The sequence below is a fragment of the Arachis hypogaea genome, chromosome 19 (assembly GCF_003086295.3).
Source record: "Arachis hypogaea cultivar Tifrunner chromosome 19, arahy.Tifrunner.gnm2.J5K5, whole genome shotgun sequence".
In the NCBI taxonomy this organism is placed as follows: Eukaryota; Viridiplantae; Streptophyta; class Magnoliopsida; order Fabales; family Fabaceae; genus Arachis; species Arachis hypogaea.
The window spans coordinates 4333883-4354532 of NC_092054.1; the positions used below are offsets into that span (position 1 = coordinate 4333883).

Consider the following 20650-nt stretch of genomic DNA (forward strand, 5'->3'; position numbering starts at 1 on the left):
ATTTCACTATTGCCCTCAATAATTTTGTGATGGTTATTCTTAAAGCATCTTATGTTATTATATTAATGTTCATAGTTTGTCATGGCATTGTCAAATCCTTTGAAAGGAGAGCGTAAACCAGGCACTGTTGGCAAACCATTTCCTGGTATAGAGGTCAGTTTAGCTTGCATCTTTATATTTACTATTGACTTTAGATTAGTATATGGACATTGTGGTTGTGATTTCTCATTCCATTGATGCAAAAATCTGTTTGACAATATAGCCTCAACAAAACATTATGAGGATCAGGCTATGTAATTGTCTATGCACATTTATTCCAAAAAGAAAAAAGAAAAAAGGTCTAAGCACATATTTAAGGAAATTAAACTTGCTCTATGTTCAAAAAATTACTCGTATCTGAAGCTTGGGTGAATTGAATTCTTCTATGCTTCTTGTGTTGTTGATGTGAACATGTAAGGTATATCACATGGAATTTTAATGTTGCTTTCTATCTATGCATGATAGGTCAAGATTCTTTCAGATGAGGACAGTGGGAAAGAAGAGACTAAAGTGGGGGAGCTTTGTGTTAAAAGCCCTTCATCTTTTAAAGAATATTGGAAACTTCCGGAGGTACTCTCTGACATAGTAGTTAAATGCACCACATAAACTATGTTCAATTGTTCATCCTTATGTAATACCCTACTCCCCCACTATGCATGTACCATACTATCCTAAGACGACAGATTGTTTTTGAGCAATAGAAAGTTGTGTGATGCTAAAAGATGGAGCACAGGAAAAAAGAATGTAGATTTAATTTGATTTGCACAGTCCTGCATTTCAAAGATAAAGCTTGGTCAAGGAAATGTGATGTCTGCCTCCTGAGATTTTATGATTCCCATGCAGATAACGAAAGAATCATTTACTGAAGATGGATTCTTCAAGACTGGGGATGCAGTTACTACAGATAAAGATGGATACTACATCATTCTAGGACGTAAGGAAATCTATCTATTTATCTATCTATATATGGTGGTTGTTATATGCTTAATTGTAAGAGGCACTACATTGTTACCTGTCATGCATTAATTTCATATACCTAGTACCCAAATTCTAGGATGTTGTCTTTCAGCTTGAGCTTTCCATTGTTCCAAATGAATCTCAAAAAAAAAAAAAAAAAAGGCAGCTAGGTGCATAAGCATCTTGCTTAACATAAGGTCTGGGAAAGCACTCAAATGATAATTGTATCGGTGGCTGATTCCATGCTAGTGTTCCAACAGTCCCTAAGAAACCAGTTTTCTAAATTCCAAATAATTAGGATTAGGACATTTGGTTTTTTACCTAAATTATTTGAGAATTCTTAAGTCAATTTTGTCTTGATTAGCTTAGGTAACGATAGAACCTAGATTATACACAGAAGAATTATGTGTAATTGTATACTTCAATAATGTGTATGCCAACTTTTTTATGGAACTATTATCAGCACAAACAATTACCATTTTCATTTCTTTGGGCTTATATGCGGTTCTAGTATGTTGAATTTCTGTCTTGAATAACTCTGTAAAACTCCGCTTGCTTATCAGGTACTAATGCTGATATAATCAAGGCTGGTGGCTACAAACTATCTGCCTTAGAAATTGAATCAGTTATACTAGAGGCAAGTAGCTCATTTTTCTATCTTATGGTGCAATTGTTAACTAATTAACTTGTATATAGTTGCATAATAATGGAACCAAGTGGGCAAATATAAGGAAGAATGTGATCTTTACAATCAGAACCATTTTGCAGCATCAAGCTGTCGCGGAATGCTGCGTTTTGGGCTTACCTGACAAAGATTATGGGGAAGTTGTCGGCGCGATTATTGTACCAGAGGCTGATGTCAAGAGAAAGCGAGATGAAGAATCAAAGCCTGTTCTAAGCCTGGAAGAGTTATCCAGCTGGGCCAAACCTAAAATTGCACCTTACAAGGTATTGTTGGATGATTGATGCTTGTGAATATGGATTAGATTCATCATATTTTCTTAGAAATATTTCATGTATATAGTTTAGGACTTTAGCCAAGTCTGTTATGTTATCTTAAAATTTTGAGAAAAAGACCAATAGATCTCTAACTTTTTAATTCAAAGACACACAAATCTCGGACTAATTGAAAATACAAAAATATCTCTGACCTTCTAAATTACGAGACATTTAATTTCTCGAGAACTTATTTGTCTTTGATATAAAAAGTCAGGGATGTATTTGTCTTAATTTTAATCAAAATGTATGTCCTATATCTAAGTGTCTCAATTCTATTTGTTTTATATTGTCTCAGATACCAACAAAACTTTTTGTTTGGGACTCACTCCCTCGCAATGCAATGGGGAAGGTAATTCACATTTTCTTTTTGTTTACTTTGTAATCCACATCATTTTCCTTCATTAACATGAGCCCTTTTTCTTATAAGAAATGTGTTTTTTGGTAAATTAAGAAAAAAAGTTGGGTAATTAATTCTTTTTCGTATAAATTTTCAGGTAAATAAAAAAGAGCTGAAGAAAATGCTAGCTTCGGAACAGTAAATTCCATAGCATTATTTAAGGTGGTGCCATTCTCAAATAAAACCGAAGGAGTTGTTGACATGAAAAGAGAAAGCCTAAGTAGGATAGATTATTTTAGTTTAGCATTTTAGATTCATTTAAGAATCAATGAATGCTTTTTTATATTGTTTCTTATTATTATTTTTTGTGAACTATATTATTTATTATGTAATATTAGATAAATAACGTGAGCCATTCATATTTTAGGAAATAGGAATGCCTAATTTCTAAATAGTAATTTCCCAAAACATGTCAAATTTTAAATTAAATGTAGAAAACAATGTTCTAAGTGCATAATAATAAATTAATAAAGAATTTCTTCTTATTGTAATTCGATTGGCAATATGCATGATGTCAATGGATCAATTTAGACTTGATTTGGTCAAATTTTTCGGAGGGCTTTTGGGAATTATCTCATTTTATTGTTTGGTAAATACTAAATAAAAAATAATGTGTTTTTACTTTTGTTTAGGTAATAGGTATTTTTGAAAGTACTTAGAAACATATTTTTTGGAATCAGTTTGTATTTATCGAAAATAAAAAAATTAATAAATAAAAAGATTATCTATTTATATTTTTATCTTTTAAGAATTAGATGCTCTTAAAAAGAATAATTTTCAAAATAAATTTGTATTTATCAAAATTATATATAATATAATTTCATATATAATAAATATTTAAGTTTATCATTGTAATTTATGTTTTTTAGTCCTTTTAAATTAAAAAAAATTGTTTTATCAAATATAATTATTATTCATTGAAAATTATTTTTAACTTAATTTACTAATTATATATATATCACCCTTGATAAAATATTTTTCATACAAGAATATATAGGTGTTTTTAACTCCAACTTAGACTCCATAATTTTAAATTTTAAGTTTGAATCAATTACTATAAATTCAAATTAACTAAATAGTTTTTCACTTTATCAGTCACTCGTATTAAATAAATAATTTTTATTTTTTCGTTATCCTCCAAACTCTAATATATTACATGGATCTCATTATTTGAACATAGCTTTGTGTTTCACGCCCCATCATAAATGGTAGGTATTCTTTCAATCCATTAATCCGCACGTCAATCTTCTCAACTCTAACACTTCACATACGCAACATAATTTTTTTTACGGGAGATATTTCTTATTCTTAATCTATCATATATGTGTTTTGTTATCTGCATTTATTAACTCTTGTTTCAACAAAGCTTAGATTTATGTTTTCTAATATCTTTAAATTCTGCGTGCATGAAACAGAGATGGATGTACGGTACGCAGTTTGATTTCATGTAGAGTATGATGGCATTCAAAGGTTCCAAGAACAAATTTGATCATGAGCATAAACCTAAACCTAAACGACAAAAGGTTAGTTAATCGTCATTCCATGGTTTTAGCATTTATATCTTTTTTTTGTGATTTGGGTTGATAATATCAATGGGCAAATACGAAAACTGAGAAGGGTATACCAAAACGACAAAAATAAAAAAACTAATAATTTGGAATTAGCTATAGTTTTTATTTACATGGAGAAGGTGGTGAAGCAAAGCAACGAAGGTAATTGATAAACTCATATAGAGTGTGGTTGAATTATGTAGACATAAATTTTTAAAGAAGGTAAAGTACTGTTTTGGTATTTAATGTTGGGGCTAAATTTTAATTTAGTTCCTAAAAATTTTAATTGGATTCAATGTTGTTTTAAATTTGACTGGAATAATTAATAGGAAGCTTTTACATTAATGATCATTGGTAAGTTGATTTTACTTATGTACCAAAACTGAACATTATATTGATTCTTAAGTATGCTTAATTGTTTGTGTCAAATTTAATTGGGACAATTGAACCGTTTGAAACATTTTGAGACTGAAATAGAAGAGTTAAAAATTAGGAATCAAATTAGAATTTAGCTTAGATGATATACCAAAATAATATTTTATCCTTACTAAAGACCATAATTGTGCTGTAGGTGTTCATTGTGTTATTTGGGCTACTGTACATCTAAATTTAAATTAGTAGCGAAGTTAAAGATTGCAATTTTGCATGTACACCAGAAACTTCATGGTATATGCATGGCCTATACTATCTGCCCAACCATCACATATTGATTGTGACTAGTTTCTTCTACCATGTGCTTTTCCATTTAGTTATGGTTTATCTATTCATGTAAGTTTTTACACTTGACACTTCATAAGAAGTTGGGCACTTAACTACTTGACCTACCCTAGCAGCAGGGATATTGTGCAAACTAAGAGAAGTAGATAAAATCATAGGCAAATGCTCATAAATAAATAATAATATTGCTGAGGATAGTCTCTCTGAGTTTCTTCCTTAGTAATAATTAATCTTGGTTGTTTAGTACTTTTACTTCTCACAAGGTTAACATTAGTAAACCTCAAAAGTAAAAGGAACATGTTGTATCAGAGTTTATATTAACTCCCACCAAATTAAACTCATATTTTCAAGTCCTCCATTGTGTTGTCTGTCCATATCATTGTCTATCTCTTGCTTCTCATTTACAGTGTGTTGGTTTAAATTTAAGCATCATCAACTCTATAATTCAATAGGTTTAATCATATCTCGATAACTTGGTTCATGACAGTGTAATTCATTATGGTAGATACTATGATTTTAAGACACTACAATAAAACTCGGTAACTCGGTTTAGAATAGCTTTTGACCTAATGATATGGGTTTGATTTAACAAGTGGCATCACACTAACGTTATAAATATAGATCTCTTAGATTAATACTAGAGAAAAGAGAAAAGAGAGATCAGAGATTGTGAGTTAAAATTCAACTTAGTATCAACTTGAAATTGGATTAACATTTTGGCTGATAGAAGTCTACTAAATAAGTGTCCTGCTTGTGTTCTATGTATTTAAAAAAAAAAGTCGGTTTGAATTAACAAAAAATCATGATCTACTACTCTATTACATACCATTTATTGCAAAGAAAATAATACTTACAAAAAAAAAGGAAAGAATAATAAGTAGTGGATATATCATTATTGTACAAATACCATTTCTGAAAATACAAACCTAAAAGTTCCCCAAAATCATGTCATATAAAATCAGCACTTGCACCTTCTGTATGGAAATAAATAGCACTTAATACTCAACCAAAAAAAAAATAGCACTTAATAAATAAAATTAGGGTTTATCTATTAAAATAAAAAAATTCATTAAAAATATAAAAAATTTAAATTTTCAATACATTTATTTTGTATTAATTAAATAAAACATTTAAAACTTTAGCTAAACCCATAAAATTATCATGAGATTCTGAAATAAAATCTGTTGGTAATGAATCTAAATAACAATTCACAAAATAAATTTTCAACACTTTCCAATAATTTCTGTAGCAAATCCAAAACGTAGAAATTAGTATTGTTTATTAAACAAAAAAATCACAAGGGCCCATTAAAAGCCCAAAATAAAATATACAAAAAAAGCTCCAAAACCCGCACATATGACAATATGACATCTCTCGGTCTTCAACGTGAATTACCCGTTTTCTCCTTCGAGATCATTCTGTCACTCCGAACAAGAAAAGAAAAAAAGAGAAATTTTTTCACCACCATACCCCCAAATTACCCAACAGCGACAAATGCAATGCTCTGATGCAACCAACGTTTTCTTCTCCTCCTTCTTCATCCCACGAATCTAAGTGAAAATTGCAAAAGGAGGAGCTTGCTTTTTCTGTTGCTGTCTTCGAGTAACTGAAGAAGAAGAAGAAGAAAAAGATGAAGAAACATAAGTCCTCTGTTCTCAACTTCCGTAAACCAACCGCACAGGTCAGTGAGAGAGTGTGTGTGATTGTATGCTAGATATTATTGACTGCAGCCTTTTTTTTATTTTTTTGCATGAGTATGGGAAGAAGAAAATATTTTTTATTTATCTTATTTTTGTCCGAAAAAAAAAAATTCTGATGAACAACCCAGAATGGCATAGCTTCTGTTATGGTTGTGGCTGCAATGCCGTTAAGCTGCAGACGCAGCTGCAAGCGCAATTAAAACCCTTGTGGATGTGTGGTGCTTGCTCATAATTTAGTTGTTGGTATTAAAGTATTTCTAATGAATTTGTTGCATCAGCCATGTTTTGGTGGGGGTATGTTTCCTTTGGTTCTTAGATAACTAAGTATATAAGATAAACTTGTATTGCAACATGCAATCCATGCTGCTGTTGTGGTGTGTTTGGTTTGAGCTAAACTCTCTTTAAGGGGATGTTTGAGATTTTGGATTCGGAAGAGGGAGGGAACTCAGGGAAGAGAATGACTTGAAGTGTAAGAAGTGAAGTCACTTTGGCTCTTCAGAACTTCGATTTGCAGAAACTCCAGAGGGCATTTGGAGACTTTTCGTGGGACAGAAATTATAGATATAGGGAGACATTAACCTGTTTATAGCTTGAGACGGGACATATTTCTCTGTATTTTTGTTTAACCAAAATATGGGATTGGAGATAGATTTTTCCACCTTTACTGTTTCGATGTCTCTGTATTTTATTTTGCGGGACACCAGAAAATGGAGCCTAAAGGCAATCCTTTGACACATTACATGATTTGGTATGAGATTTGGCAGCTTGTGTCAGCTTTGGGGACAAGCTCATGTCCTTCTTTTATGGGTTTCTTTATATATGTTGAGAGATTGAGCGGAAACTTTTGTTAGGTTGATCTTTTACATTCTTTTTATGTGTCTTTTTGTTCTGCATTTGTGAACATGATTCACATCAAGGCACTAGGACATCCGCTGAACCTTGTAATGAACTCCACCATAGTGAAGGCAACGTTTCAGTTATTGATGTTGCTTGTTTTGTCTTTTTAGTTTGCAAGGATTTCCTATCCTTCTTTCTTTTTGTAATTGTATCTCTTCATGTAAATAAAATTCTTCTGCCATCAAAAAAGGAAATAGAGTATGTAAGAGTTTTGAGAAAGAAAGAAAATAAATCATTGTAGAACAGTATAAAAGATGAAGAAGAAATCATCCTACAGCTTGACGAGAACAGTTTCAAACTTAGTTTGATCTAATCATTCTTTCCTATTTTTCTTTTCTCATCTTCTGCTGTATCAGTCACTTGAAGCTCCAAAGGAGCCTCGACGACCGAAAACTCATTGGGACCATGTATTAGAAGAGATGGTGTGGTTGTCAAAGGTATCTATTGTTTTTACCTTCAAAATCTTCTATCTTCTTTTTGTAATTCTTTATTTTTAAATGGAGTAATGTTTCACTGTTTCAGTTCTGATGGTTTTACTTATTGTACTTCGGTTTTGTAGGACTTTGAATCAGAGAGGAAATGGAAACTTGCTCAGGCCAAGAAAGTTGCTTTGAGAGCCAGCAAAGGCATGTTAGATCAGGCTACCAGAGGTGAAAAGAAGATGAAGGTTCTGGTCTCTTCTTTTTGTAAATTTAAGGAATTAATAACATACTGCGGTTACCAATGATGTGATTGTATTATTTAGAGTTACAGTTATAGAAAGCATCAGTGTTTGTATGTGTTTTTCTTTCTTACTTTCTTTTATGTTTTGGTATTGCTGCGTCATGAGGGTGGAATATTTTACAGGAAGAAGAGCAACGCTTACGAAAAGTTGCGCTAAATATTTCTAAGGATGTTAAGAAGTTCTGGACAAAAATAGAAAAGCTGGTAATGTATTTTTTAAAATTAAATTTGCTGAATCACTTGCATAAATTTTCATAATTTTGATGTCCTTTCCATCTATTGTTGTTCTAGGTTCTTTATAAGCATCAAATGGAGCTTGACGAGAAGAAGAAAAAGGCACTTGACAAACAGCTTGAGTTTCTTTTAGGGCAAACTGAGAGGTGGATCCTTTACTACATTTATCATTTTGTTTTTATTTAAAAGATACTTTTTTTTTTGTAGCAATTGGAAGTTGGCTTGACACCATTGGTCTTTCCTTTTAATATGTTTCATTTTCAGGTACTCGTCAATGCTGGCAAAGAATCTTGTGGATCCTTATAAACCGGTTGAGAAAAGTTCTGCTGAGCATCACATGAGTAGTCAATACAAGGATATAGATACAGACATTATTAATGAACCCGAGGAAGCTGATGTTGGTGGGTAAAAGACATGTATGTTAAGGTGTAAGTGGTTGTCACTTATTTTACTAACTTGATTCATTTGTAATAGAGCATCAGTTGGATGCACCTGATGATGATGAAGAATATGATGTACAATCTGATGATGAATCGGTATGTCTATTTTTTTCAATTGCTATTCTCTTGATCTGTTCACCATAACCACCAAGCACTCAGATTCTGTATTTGTTTTTTCCTTTTGTTTTGGTTTCTTTTGTTTTATGATTCTTATGAGATTTTGCATCCTGACCCAGATAAAGATTATTAGATTTTATATGTTTATTTTGAACTGTTCTCTTGTTTATCACGACCAAACACACCCAGATTATATAGTTTGAAATGTGATTGCTGTTGGAGAACCTACTCAAAGATTATTAGCTTCCACCTGTTTTGTTGCATTGTTTTGTTATGGAATACCTTGTAGGATATTAGGATGCATTATTGGTTCTATCTACACTCTGATCTGCATATTGTTTGTTTTCCATTGGAAGTTGTGTATAAATAAAAAACTATAACATCAGGATAATTCTGATAGTGATACTCCAGTACAGGGGGGTGTCATTTCATTTTCTTTGTTGAACAATCAGTGAATAGCCAAGATATTAGGGTTTAAGGTCTTAGGTCACATTTTTCTTATTTCCTTCTAATAGTAAAGAGAATCTCTCTGTTTATATCTAATTTCTTCTCTTCATCTCATTGAAAAGGTTCATGTTTTTAGAGAAGTGATCTAAAGATGATTTGTCTCCCCTGTTTTGTGCTACTGTTGCAGTTTGTATCTTTATCTTGATAACTTTTAATCCTTCTTCATGTTTAGAATTTCTATGTAGTGCGTTTCTCTCATGTATTATAGTCCTGTACAGTCCTTTTTATCCGTGAGTTTTCTTGATGATGTGTTTCTTGTGGAAATTGAAGATTACTGTGTCTTTTATCCAATTATTTCTTGTGTTTCAATGCATGAGATTGGTCCAAACTAATCTTGATGCTAATGGAGGTACTGTTTCTAGGAGGATGATGAGCAAACCCTTGAGGAGGATGAGGCCCATATAACCAAAGAAGAAAGACAAGAGGAATTGGCAGCTTTGAATGATGAAATTGATCTTCCAATTGAGGAGTTACTCAAGCGTTATGGTGGCAGGAATGGTAAGTTTTTGTTTATTTATATCATGGTTTTTTTTATTCAAGAAAGTTCAGTTAGTCTTCTCAAATGCTATCTGTTAATATGGGAGACCAACATAGATCATAAAAAGAAAGGGTTGTAGAAGGTGCTGGTTTGCATCGTCATTATAATCATGTGGTAGTGAACTCTGCTTAAGTTACCTACTTAGGTTGCTTAATTACTATTGAAGCATTTATGACACCTTTCCTTTCATGATCTATTAGATGAATCTGCAAGTCAAGAAAGTAGTCCAGAGCATAGTGAAGATGGTGATAAAATAGCTAGAAGTAGTGATGGTAAGCACTGGCATTGTGTTTGTGACTGCTAATTTGTTCAGGATATTGTTGTTTCTGACACAGAAGATGATTAATATGTTGCAGAAAATGGAGATGCTTTATGCGCCAATGAAACTGGTACAGGCGACTCTAGCATGGACCCTGGTCGACACTGTGTATGTGTTTGGTTTTAACACTTTCAGCAGCAAAGTGAGTTATGGACTTACCGTAATTCTCCTTTTCTATTAACAGGGAGAAAGTGTTGGTGACGTAGCTACTCCAGTAAACAATGGTGATGTTGCTACTCCAATAAATAATCAATCTGAATATGACGATCATCAATCTGAAAATATTAAGGAGGCTTCTAGTGAGATGGCTAATGAAGATACTACCCGTGGCTTTACTGATGAAGAGGTGAGATTGCATTTAGATTTATTCTCCATATGTATTCTTTCTATTCTCACTATTAAATTTAATTTTCTTTCAATAAAGGTCTTCTGTGTGTATCACTTATATTTTATCTTTCATGATTTTGGTAATGAAAGTAAATTGCTTATGTGTACCTTTAATTCTTGTGCTGGAAGTTTTATTTCCTCCATTTCTGAATTGAATGTATTTTTTGTGGCGGTGATCTACGAATATCATTTAGTAATTTTAAACTTGACTTCCTTTATTAAGATATCTGGCCTTCTTTACTTATATCTGTGATGCTTTGTTGTCTCGACCAATGTGACCAATGTGGTTTTGCCTTCAATTTACTGTTATCATCCTTGATCAAATGTGCCTGTATTATGTTGGATGCAATCAATGAAATCCTTTGGATTCATCATTGGTATGTGCTCCACGCCTCCCCATTTTTCACACCTTCTATTCCTGTGATTTATTGACATTCAGCTGTTAACTTCATAGCTTACAATGTTCCTTCCTGATTTACCTGAAATATTGGCAGGATGATGGTGACTTCTTGCAAACAACAGAGGACAAGGTAAATCAAATTTGAGACACAAATATAATAACCATAAAGTATCATTTCCACTTATTTGTTTCTATTTGTTTTGATCCTCAATGAGGCAGGTAAAAATATCAAGATATATTGCTATCATTTTTCAAAACAGTTTTATATGTTAATATATACTGAGCTCATTTCAAACAAAATTTTGAAGTTATGTCTGTGTATTGTTCTGTATCAATATGTACTCCTTGTTTTGACAGTTTGAAGTCAACTATTTTGTTGGATATGGCAGTTTCTAGTTTTAGGCATGTTGACTATTGTGTATTGTATTTGCTCTTTTTCGTTTCTTGGTTGGTTGATTCATGATTGGCAATTTGAGCCTTTGCTTGATTTCACTGATCAGGATGATGAAACAACCTTATCCGAGGAGGAAAAATTGGAAAAAGTAGATATCATTGATCCCAATGATGAGGTTTGAGCTAGACTGCTTATCTTTCTTCCCAGATTATTGCTAACAGAAATTTGCATTCTATGTTTATTTGCTTTGTAGATGCATGTTTAGATTATGGGGCCTTATACATATTTTTCATTTTAAATGTCTTTATTATGCTAGTCCTTATGACGAAGCAATTGGTTGTAGATTGCATTATTGCAAAAGGAGAGTGACATGCCTATTGAGGAACTACTTGCAAGGTATAAAAAGGTAGGCAGTAATATCATTTGTTTTTACTTATGATTTAACCCATTCGTGCAAAAACATTGATTTCTATTCTTCTCTGTTTATTAGGACCTGAGTGATGATGGACATGGGGATGAATCTGATTATGCTTCTCCTTTATCTGAGCACCATGAGGACTCTTCAAGCAATGAAGATTCTGGACAGAAGGATGTTGCTGTCCCTATGGAAGAAGATATCAAGTCTGAGAACCTTCCTGCTGTTCAACCTCAGGAAAAAGAATGGGAAGTACCTCATGAAACTTCAGAAAAAGGAGAAGGCGAGTATAATATATCTGACGCAGCTGCTGCAGCAAGATCAGCTCAACCAACTGGAATCACCTTCTCTACAACTAAAGTGCGTACAAAGTTCCCTTTTCTACTGAAGTACTCTCTTCGCGAGTACCAACACATTGGATTAGATTGGCTTGTCACAATGTATGAAAAGAGACTGAATGGAATTTTGGCGATGAAATGGGGCTTGGCAAAACAATTATGACTATAGCTTTGCTTGCTCATCTTGCTTGTGAAAAGGGAATATGGGGTCCACATCTAATCGTGGTGCCAACTAGTGTGATGCTTAACTGGGAGACTGAATTTCTGAAATGGTGTCCTGCTTTCAAAATTTTAACTTACTTTGGGAGTGCAAAGGAGCGGAAACATAAAAGACAAGGATGGTTGAAACCAAACTCATTTCATGTGTGCATAACAACCTATAGATTAGTCATTCAGGATTCCAAAGTTTTTAAGCGCAAAAAGTGGAAATACTTGATCTTAGATGAAGCTCATCTCATTAAAAACTGGAAGTCACAGAGATGGCAACACTCTTGAATTTCAACTCAAAACGGCGTATTCTCTTGACTGGCACACCATTGCAGAATGATCTCATGGAGCTGTGGTCTCTCATGCATTTTTTGATGCCACATGTCTTCCAATCTCATCAAGAGTTTAAGGATTGGTTTTGCAATCCTATATCTGGGATGGTAGAGGGAGAGGAGAAAGTTAACAAGGAGGTTGTTGATCGCCTGCATAATGTTCTTCGTCCATTCTTACTCCGCCGGTTGAAGCGAGATGTGGAAAAGCAACTTCCATCGAAACATGAGCATGTCATATACTGTAGACTGTCAAAGCGGCAGCGTAATTTATATGAAGACTTCATTGCTAGTTCAGAGACCCAAGCTACTCTTGCAAGTGCCAACTTTTTTGGGATGATTAGTATTATAATGCAACTTCGTAAGGTTTGCAATCATCCTGACCTATTTGAGGGTCGTCCTATTGTCAGTTCCTTTGACATGTCGGGTATTGATGTTCATTAAGTTCTTCTATTTGCTCCATGCTTTTTCCTAATCCCTTTTCAATAGTAGACCTAAAAGGCTTAGGCCTCCTATTTACTCATCTTGAATATAGCATGACTTCTTGGGAGAGTGATGAAGTGCAAGCCATTGAGACCCCTTCTAGTTTAATCATGGAACGCACTGATAAGGGTGACCTGGAGGTAATTAAGCCTTGGTCAAAATGTCGAAAAAAGCTACAAGGAACAAACATTTTTGAAGAGATCCGCAAAGCAATTTGGGAAGAGAGGTTGAAAGAGGCGAAGGAACGTGCAGCAGCTATTGCATGGTGGAACTCCTTGAGGTGTAAAAGAAAACCCATCTACTCCACAAGCCTAAGGAATCTTGTTACTCTAAAGCATCCTGTATATGATATTCATCAAGTTAAGGAAACCCTGTTTCATATTTGTACTCATCAAAGCTGGCCGACATTGTTCTATCACCAGTCGAACGATTTCAGAGGATGACTGATGTGGTTGAAAGTTTCATGTTTGCCATTCCAGCAGCACGAGCACCCTCTCCAGTTTGCTGGTGCAGCAGAAGTGGGGCAACTGTGTTTCTGCATCCATCTTACAAGCAGAAATGCTCTGAAGTTCTGTCACCATTACTGTCACCAATCAGGCCTGCAGTTGTTCGTAGGCAAGTGTATTTCCCAGATAGGCGTCTGATACAATTTGACTGCGGGAAATTGCAAGAACTCGCAATATTGTTGAGGAAATTAAAATCAGAAGGTCACCGTGCTCTGATATTTACCCAGATGACAAAGATGCTTGATGTGCTGGAAGCATTCATTAATTTGTATGGTTACACTTACATGAGATTAGATGGATCAACTCAACCAGAAGAGAGGCAGACCTTAATGCAGCGCTTTAACACTAACCCCAAATATTTTCTTTTTATCTTGTCAACCCGTAGTGGGGGTGTTGGTATCAACCTAGTTGGAGCTGACACTGTTATTTTTTACGATAGTGACTGGAATCCAGCTATGGATCAACAGGCTCAGGATCGTTGCCACAGAATTGGTCAGACACGTGAAGTTCATATCTACAGATTGATTAGTGAAAGCACCATTGAGGAAAATATCTTAAAGAAAGCAAATCAGAAGCGTGCTCTTGACAATCTTGTAATTCAAAGTGGGGGTTATAACACTGAGTTCTTCAAGAAGCTTGATCCTATGGAACTATTTTCAGGCCATAGAACACTTCAGATTAAAAATATGCTGGAGAAATCCCAGAACAATGGGGAAGTGTCTGTAACTAATGCAGACCTAGAGGCTGCATTAAAATGTGTGGAAGATGAAGCAGATTATAATGCATTAAAGAAAGTTGAGGAGGAAGATGCTGTTGACAACCAGGAGTTTACAGAAGAAGCCATTGGGAGACTTGAAGAGGATGAGTATGGAAATGAAGATGATATGAAGGATGATGAGCCTGCTGAGTTTGGTGAATCTGTGTCCAACTTAAGTAAACAGAATGCAGTAATGTCAAATGGAGATCCCAAGGAAGATGCAATGGCCACTGTTTCTTTAAAAGAAGACGACGTTGACATGTTGGCCGATGTAAAACAGATGGCTGCAGCTGGGCAAGCTATCTCTGCCTTTGAGAATAAGTTGCGTCCTATAGATCGTTATGCCATTCGTTTTCTGGAGCTTTGGGATCCAGTTATAGATAAAACAGCCTTGGAATCTGAAGTCAGGATTGAGGACACGGAATGGGAGTTGGATCGCATTGAAAGGTATAAGGAGGAGATGGAAGCTGAAATTGATGAAGATGAGGAACCTCTTGTATATGAAAGTATGTGCCCCATTATTCCCTTTGCTTCCTGAAATTTGATATTGTCATTGTTTATTATCCTTAGAATATAATGAATGTCATCGATTAGACCCCATGAAAATATGTTTAACTCATGACTTTATCCAAATAACGTATTTCTTGCAGAGTTTAGTTGACATATATTATAAATGACATGTAGATCATGTTCCTTTGTATGTGCATCATACCTGAACTCTTTTACTAATTTGTAAAATTAATTTTTGTTGAATTTGAAGTTGAGTATGGTTGATGATTAATTGATCAATTGCTTATAACAAATATTGAAACTTAAGAAGATATTTAGTTTCTAGACTGAACATTCCCTGTTATATTAGAATGGGATGCTGATTTTGCAACTGAGGCATATCGACAGCAAGTAGAGACCTTGGCTCAACATCAGGTGGGTTGGACGAATTTTGGATTTCTTTTTCTTGTCATCTTTTTGCATATCAATAAACATGTTTGATTTTGTGTTTTTGTAGTTGATGGAGGAACTAGAATATGAAGCTAAACAGAAAGCGGAAGCTGAGGAAGAAAATTCTAAAAAGTAAGGCAGCACTAGGCTTTCGTTATATTTTGTTATCCACCTTACTGGTATTCAAAGAAAGATCTGTGCTAGTTTCTACATCTAGTAAATATTGCATTATTCTATGAACTATGTTCCCTGTGGATGCTGTGGGTTTTGTCCTGGTTTGAAAAGTTATCTTAATTTTGATCTTTTTTTCTATCTTCAATTGTGAAACTTCAAAATATAAGTTGAGGTGTGCATGAAAAATAAGGTAATGCCATAAATATGAACGTACATCTGATTGCTCTTACTTTTCATTTTTCATCAGGACTCCTGGTGATTCAAAGCCCAAACCGAAAAAGAAACCCAAGAAAGCAAAGTTTAAATCTCTGAAGAAAGGATCTCTAAACTCTGGCACGAGACCTGTAAAAGAAGAGCCACAGGCAGAGCCAATGACTATAGATGATGATGTTGTCAGTAGTCTTGCTCTTGTATCCCCAAATTCAGCTATGCAGAAAAAACGGAAGAAACCTAAATTTACAAGTGATGGTGAGGAAGAAAAGAGATCAAAGAAGTCAAAAAAATCCAAGAGGGATCTTCCTGATGTTTTTGCTTCAGATTTAGATTCCAACTTATTAGTTATGCATGATGAAAATGCAGAGACTCTGGTTGAGAATGAACAGAAAACGTCAAGCAGAAATAAGATGGGAGGGAAAATATCCATCACTCCAATGCCAGTGAAATGGATCTTGATGATAAAACCAGAAAAAGTGAAAAAGGGAAATCTTTGGTCCAAAGATTGTATCCCACCAGCAGATACTTGGTTACCTCAGGAAGATGCAGTATTATGTGCAGTTGTTCATGAATATGGTTCTAACTGGAGTTTGGTTAGCGAAACGCTTTATGGCATGACTGCTGGTGGGGCATATCGGGGAAGATATCGTCATCCTGTCCATTGCTGTGAGAGGTTTAGAGAACTATTCCAGAAATATGTCTTATACTCGGTGGATGCCACAAATAATGAGAAGACAAACAATGCTGGTTCTGGAAAAGCCCTTCTTAAAGTTACAGAGGTTGGACTGATAACTTTTACATGCCTATTTTTATCTCCACATTTTCTTATAATATTTTCTTGTCAGTTTGTGGACCTCATCTATGTATTCTCATCTTTACTTGGAGTATATTGCAAAGTAAAACTTTTTTCTCACTTAAGATATACTTTGGCAGGAGAACATTCGCATGTTGTTAGATGTTGCTTCTGTGCAACCCAATAGGGAATTACTACTGCAGAAGCACTTTTATGCACTGCTTTCTTGTATCTGGAAGCTTTCATCACATGCTGACCGAAGGCAAAATCCATCAGCTACCTCTAATGGTCTCTGTTTTGATAAGAGTTTCTTTAGTTCTGTTGGCCAGCATTCACAGAATTCCTTGAAGAAATCCTCTGAAAGGATGACATTCAGTAATTCGGCCCAGTGCAAGAAGTTAGTAGCTTCTGCACTTGATGACACCAGAGGTAGGCAAGAGAGTGACCAAACCTTACTCTCTAACTGCAGTGAAGACAAACCCATGCAAGTGAGTACAGATCAGATGGATATAACACTGGAGTTCCAGAAAGAGGAGAGTGATGCCTTGCCTTCATTTCCATCTGTTATAAATTTATCAATACAAGATACAGAACTGTTGCCATCTGTAAATAAGCAAACAGGAGAAGATGGTCACTTTAGAGTCTTTACTTCTATTGCTGAGAATCGTTTCAGGTAACTCAAGACAAAAGATTTTGTTTGTTTTTGGTTTATGGTTTGACTTTTCACTGCAATGTGTAGTGTTGTGTTTCTTACCTCTCTTTTTTGGTGCATAAGGATAGTTACTCATTATTATTTGGCATTTATCTCAAAATTCTATTCAATGCATAGAAATCAATCATAGAATATATGGCCGCCTTCAATCATATTTTTCTTATACATCAAATAAATCTTCTTCGTTGTTGTCTATTGTTCATGGTTGTCCTCAATACTAATAGTTGCAAACAATGTTAGTGATTTGTTCTGTCTTTGTCAAGCTGTCACAAAATGATAAGACTTCTTTTTCCAAGTTTTTTTTTCTGTTACTGCTGCATAACTGTTTATATATCTTCTCTTTTTTCTGCTTCAGGGAGGCAGCAAGAGCATGTAAGGAAGACAGTTCAGCATGGGCTTCGTCAGCATTTCCAACAAATGATACAAGATCCAAACCTGGGTCCAGGATACAATCATTGGGAAAGCAGAAGTTTTCTAACACTGACACTGCTAAGCCTTCTAAGTCAAAGTCTAAAAGAGCCTTCACTGATCCTAGTGAGACAAATCACCAACAGACTGATCCTTCATTCCTCTCAATGCCATCACTTAAAGATCTGAGATTTGATCTCAATGCAGCATCCACTATGGATGACATTGTAGTTGATGATTTGCCTAGTAGCAGTCTGCCCTTTGTCCTCGACGTGGAAAATTCATTTGATGAAACGGAGAGTTTTGGAGCAGTCCCGCATGATTATGTAGCTGGTTTAATCTCAGATCTTGATGATTGCACATCATTCCCAGAATTTAACGACATTGGTTAGGGTCAAACCACGCCTGGAAAGCAATTTCTGTATGACCCCTCCTTGCCATTGAAGGACTGGCATAAGGCTGGCAGGTTGTTTTTGGACAGTCCACAAATTCCGGTGGGATACATAATCGGAACAGAATGTTCTTACATGATCTATTGATCTAACAGGCCTGCCATTTTTGGGTATATAAATAATATGATATAGAAAAAAGGTCAAAGTGAACTGGCAGGTTTTGCAGCTTACACGTTGTTGAATGAGGATTCAAGCAAGCCTGCGGCATGTTTCTGGATTTGAAGAGCGCTGTCGATAATTTAATTTTTTACCGAGAAATTTTTTGTTGGTTTGAGGCTTCAATTCAAATCTGGCAGCACCATTTTCCCCTAGGAACAAACGTAGGTAGGTACTGATTGGCATACATGAAAGTTGGACTGAAATGAAGTGCCTGGTTTGGTGTGCATACATACATACCCAGGTAGATGTGATTTTAGATGGCATGCCCTTGTTGCAGTTCTTTCGTTTGCCAACATTGTGTTGTACATGGTGAGGAGGGAAAAAAAGAGAAGTGCCTTTCAGTTGCTGTTGATTTATGATACTTAACAACATTTTTCATGATGGGAAAATGGTTTACTCCATTTTGGCATTTACTATGCTTGGAACCTGTAAATAATTTAACATAGATCCTTTTTTGTATTCAATTCGGAAACTATGATCACTAAAAAGAGCATTACTGTTTCAGAAAGAAGATCATTTTTTTTAAAGATATGAGCATCACAAGCTTCTATTTTATTTTGAGTAATATTCCAAATTAATTTCTAAGAAATTTAGTCAAACATTTTAGTTCATAACAAATTTTAATTACTAAATCAGTTTTCAAACTTTTATTTTCTTAAACAAATCAGTTTTCACATCAAATTACTCGTCTATATATAAGGATCGATTTTAGAAATTTAAAATTTTTTAAAGATAGTTATATCTTTTATTAAATAATGACAAAGTCTAATTTGTCTAACTTTTTATTAAATTTGATGTAAAGATTAATATATCTAATGAAATAAAAGATTAAAAATGGATTTAGTGACTAAATCTTCAAAGTGGTCATGAGATTGACGTCATGCACTAAAATTGTTCATGAAATTTCAATTGCACCAATTACGTTCCTAATATTGGAAAAATTGTACCAAATTAGTTTCTGATCCGTTTTTCGTTAACGACGTGCTGATGTGGACCTTTGGGAACATGTGTCACATCATGGTTTTGCCACGTATAACGGTATGATGACGTATCGGTTAGCGACACGTGACATGTTGACGTTGATGGTTATACCACGTGGTCACAATGTTGTTTGTTCACATGTGACACTATGTATCATTAATTCATTACATATGCATCAAATGACTCATTTTAGTTCCTGGAATTGAATGTCGTGCACTAAATTAGTTCTTTTATCACTTTGTTCTCATTTTTTTTTAAATTTAAAATTCTCAATATTTTTTGATACATTGATTTTAATTATATTTTTTATTATACAATTTTTTATAATAAATTTTTTAATTAATAATTTTAACTTGTATCATTAGAGCACATGTTAGCTAAATCCAAAATTTTATTACTGCCTCTTGTGTTTATTTGTATATGTTTTAATATTGTTCAACCCATGGTTACAATAAGTGCTTATATTAATTAATAGTGTAATATATGGAAAGGCTGCCTAACTAAGTTATAGATAAAATGAATTATTATAATCGAAACTATAAATCTATCTTATTAGTTTAGTGAGAAGTCAATTATATGGAGAATCGAACATTCTTAAAACGGATGGGAATAATGAATTTATATTAGTTAATAAGTGCCTTATCAAGTATTTTTAAAATATTTATTAAGGTGTTAAATATTAAAAAGTTTGTATTAAAAAATATTATTGTACTCTTAACTTACACTCTTTATTAAATTAAATATCAATATCTCATATAATTTTTTTAATAAAATATTGTAAAAAAATTGTATAATTAAAACTAAAATTTTTAAAATATTTTATAAAAGTACTTGTATTTAAATAATTTGTGAAAAGATAAAATTAAAATTGGTGTATTCAAAGATATTAAAAATTTTGAATTTATAAAAAAAAAAAAACTAATGAAGAGACTAATTTGGTGCACGACATTCAATTTCAGAGACTAAAATGAGTCATTTGGTGTAAAGTAAGGGACCAATTTGGTGCATATATAACGATGACACAGTAGATGACACGTGGACAAATAACATTGTGACATGTGGCATAATCAAACACGTGGCAAAATAGTATTGTGACAAGTGGCATAACCATCCGTGTCAGCATGCCATGTGTGACCAACACGTCATCGTACCGTTATACGTAGCCAAACTATGAGGTGACACGTGTCGCTAAAAGTCCACGTCAGCGCATTGTTAACGAAAAACGGGTCAGAGATTAATATAGTGCAATTTTTTCAATCTAAGGGACATAATTAGTGCAATTAGAATCTCAGGGACAATTTTAGTGTACGACATGAATTTCAAAGACCAGTTTGAAAATTTAGTCTGATTTAGTAATTAAATTGTCTGACTAATTTTTTTTTAAAATTGATTTAAAATATTATTTTTAATTTATTTTAACTTTGTGGATCGGATTGAGAATAAATATGAAGAACAGAACCAAATTAAGA

At 33.9% G+C, this 20650-nt stretch overlaps 2 protein-coding genes across 2 annotated transcripts; both read left to right on the plus strand.

Moving 5' to 3' along the window:
- Positions 1 to 75: 75 nt before the first annotated feature.
- On the plus strand, positions 76 to 2883 carry LOC112778583 (probable CoA ligase CCL8; the record flags this gene model as incomplete). Its single annotated transcript, XM_025822888.1, is given in 7 exon segments — positions 76 to 153; positions 505 to 609; positions 883 to 973; positions 1560 to 1633; positions 1765 to 1944; positions 2291 to 2344; positions 2490 to 2883. Coding segments are annotated over 7 exon segments (627 nt in total), but the record flags the coding sequence as incomplete, so codon positions are not given.
- A 744-nt stretch (positions 2884 to 3627) lies between these two features.
- On the plus strand, positions 3628 to 18727 carry LOC112778581 (protein PHOTOPERIOD-INDEPENDENT EARLY FLOWERING 1). The gene is given in 24 exon segments (XM_025822884.3): positions 3628 to 3915; positions 7613 to 7693; positions 7816 to 7923; positions 8103 to 8183; positions 8271 to 8359; positions 8478 to 8614; positions 8688 to 8749; positions 9640 to 9775; positions 10016 to 10087; positions 10172 to 10242; positions 10319 to 10480; positions 11016 to 11051; positions 11422 to 11490; positions 11659 to 11721; positions 11806 to 12196; positions 12199 to 12549; positions 12552 to 13040; positions 13043 to 13443; positions 13446 to 14856; positions 15210 to 15274; positions 15357 to 15421; positions 15711 to 16455; positions 16610 to 17142; positions 17537 to 18727. Coding segments are annotated over 24 exon segments (6132 nt in total). The 5' UTR covers positions 3628 to 3846; the 3' UTR covers positions 17982 to 18727.
- The last annotated feature ends 1923 nt before the right edge of the window (positions 18728 to 20650 follow it).